Source organism: Penaeus monodon, chromosome 20 (assembly GCF_015228065.2).
Source record: "Penaeus monodon isolate SGIC_2016 chromosome 20, NSTDA_Pmon_1, whole genome shotgun sequence".
Taxonomy (NCBI): domain Eukaryota; kingdom Metazoa; phylum Arthropoda; class Malacostraca; order Decapoda; family Penaeidae; genus Penaeus; species Penaeus monodon.
Genome location: NC_051405.1, coordinates 23,064,930 through 23,065,160, shown reverse-complemented (window position 1 = coordinate 23,065,160; position 231 = coordinate 23,064,930). Strand labels below are relative to the sequence as shown.

Below are 231 nucleotides of genomic sequence, written 5' to 3'. Positions count from 1 at the left end.
CGGAAAATGGGACTTACCTCCGGGAGCGCAACAGCGGCAGTTGGGTCCCTGGCAACCGCCCTTAACTTCCTCTTCGTCTGCATTGCATTTCTCCTTCGTGCAATATCCTTTTCTCTTCGAACAACTTTTCTTCGGCTTGCAACCTAAAAGTTTATCGGTAATAGAAACAAGTAAATTGGTATTCAGAAATATGTATAATACAAAATGATTATTGCATAAAGCACTCGCAAA

General features: G+C 42.0%; 1 protein-coding gene across 1 annotated transcript in view; it reads right to left on the bottom strand.

The window, feature by feature from the left end:
• LOC119585948 overlaps positions 1 to 231 on the bottom strand; it is a 20,468-nt gene that overhangs the window by 15,096 nt on the left and 5,141 nt on the right. Inside the window, exon 6 of the mRNA XM_037934662.1 lies at positions 18 to 143. Coding sequence (XP_037790590.1) covers positions 18 to 143 — 126 coding nt within the window. The remainder of the gene's footprint in view (positions 1 to 17; positions 144 to 231) is intronic.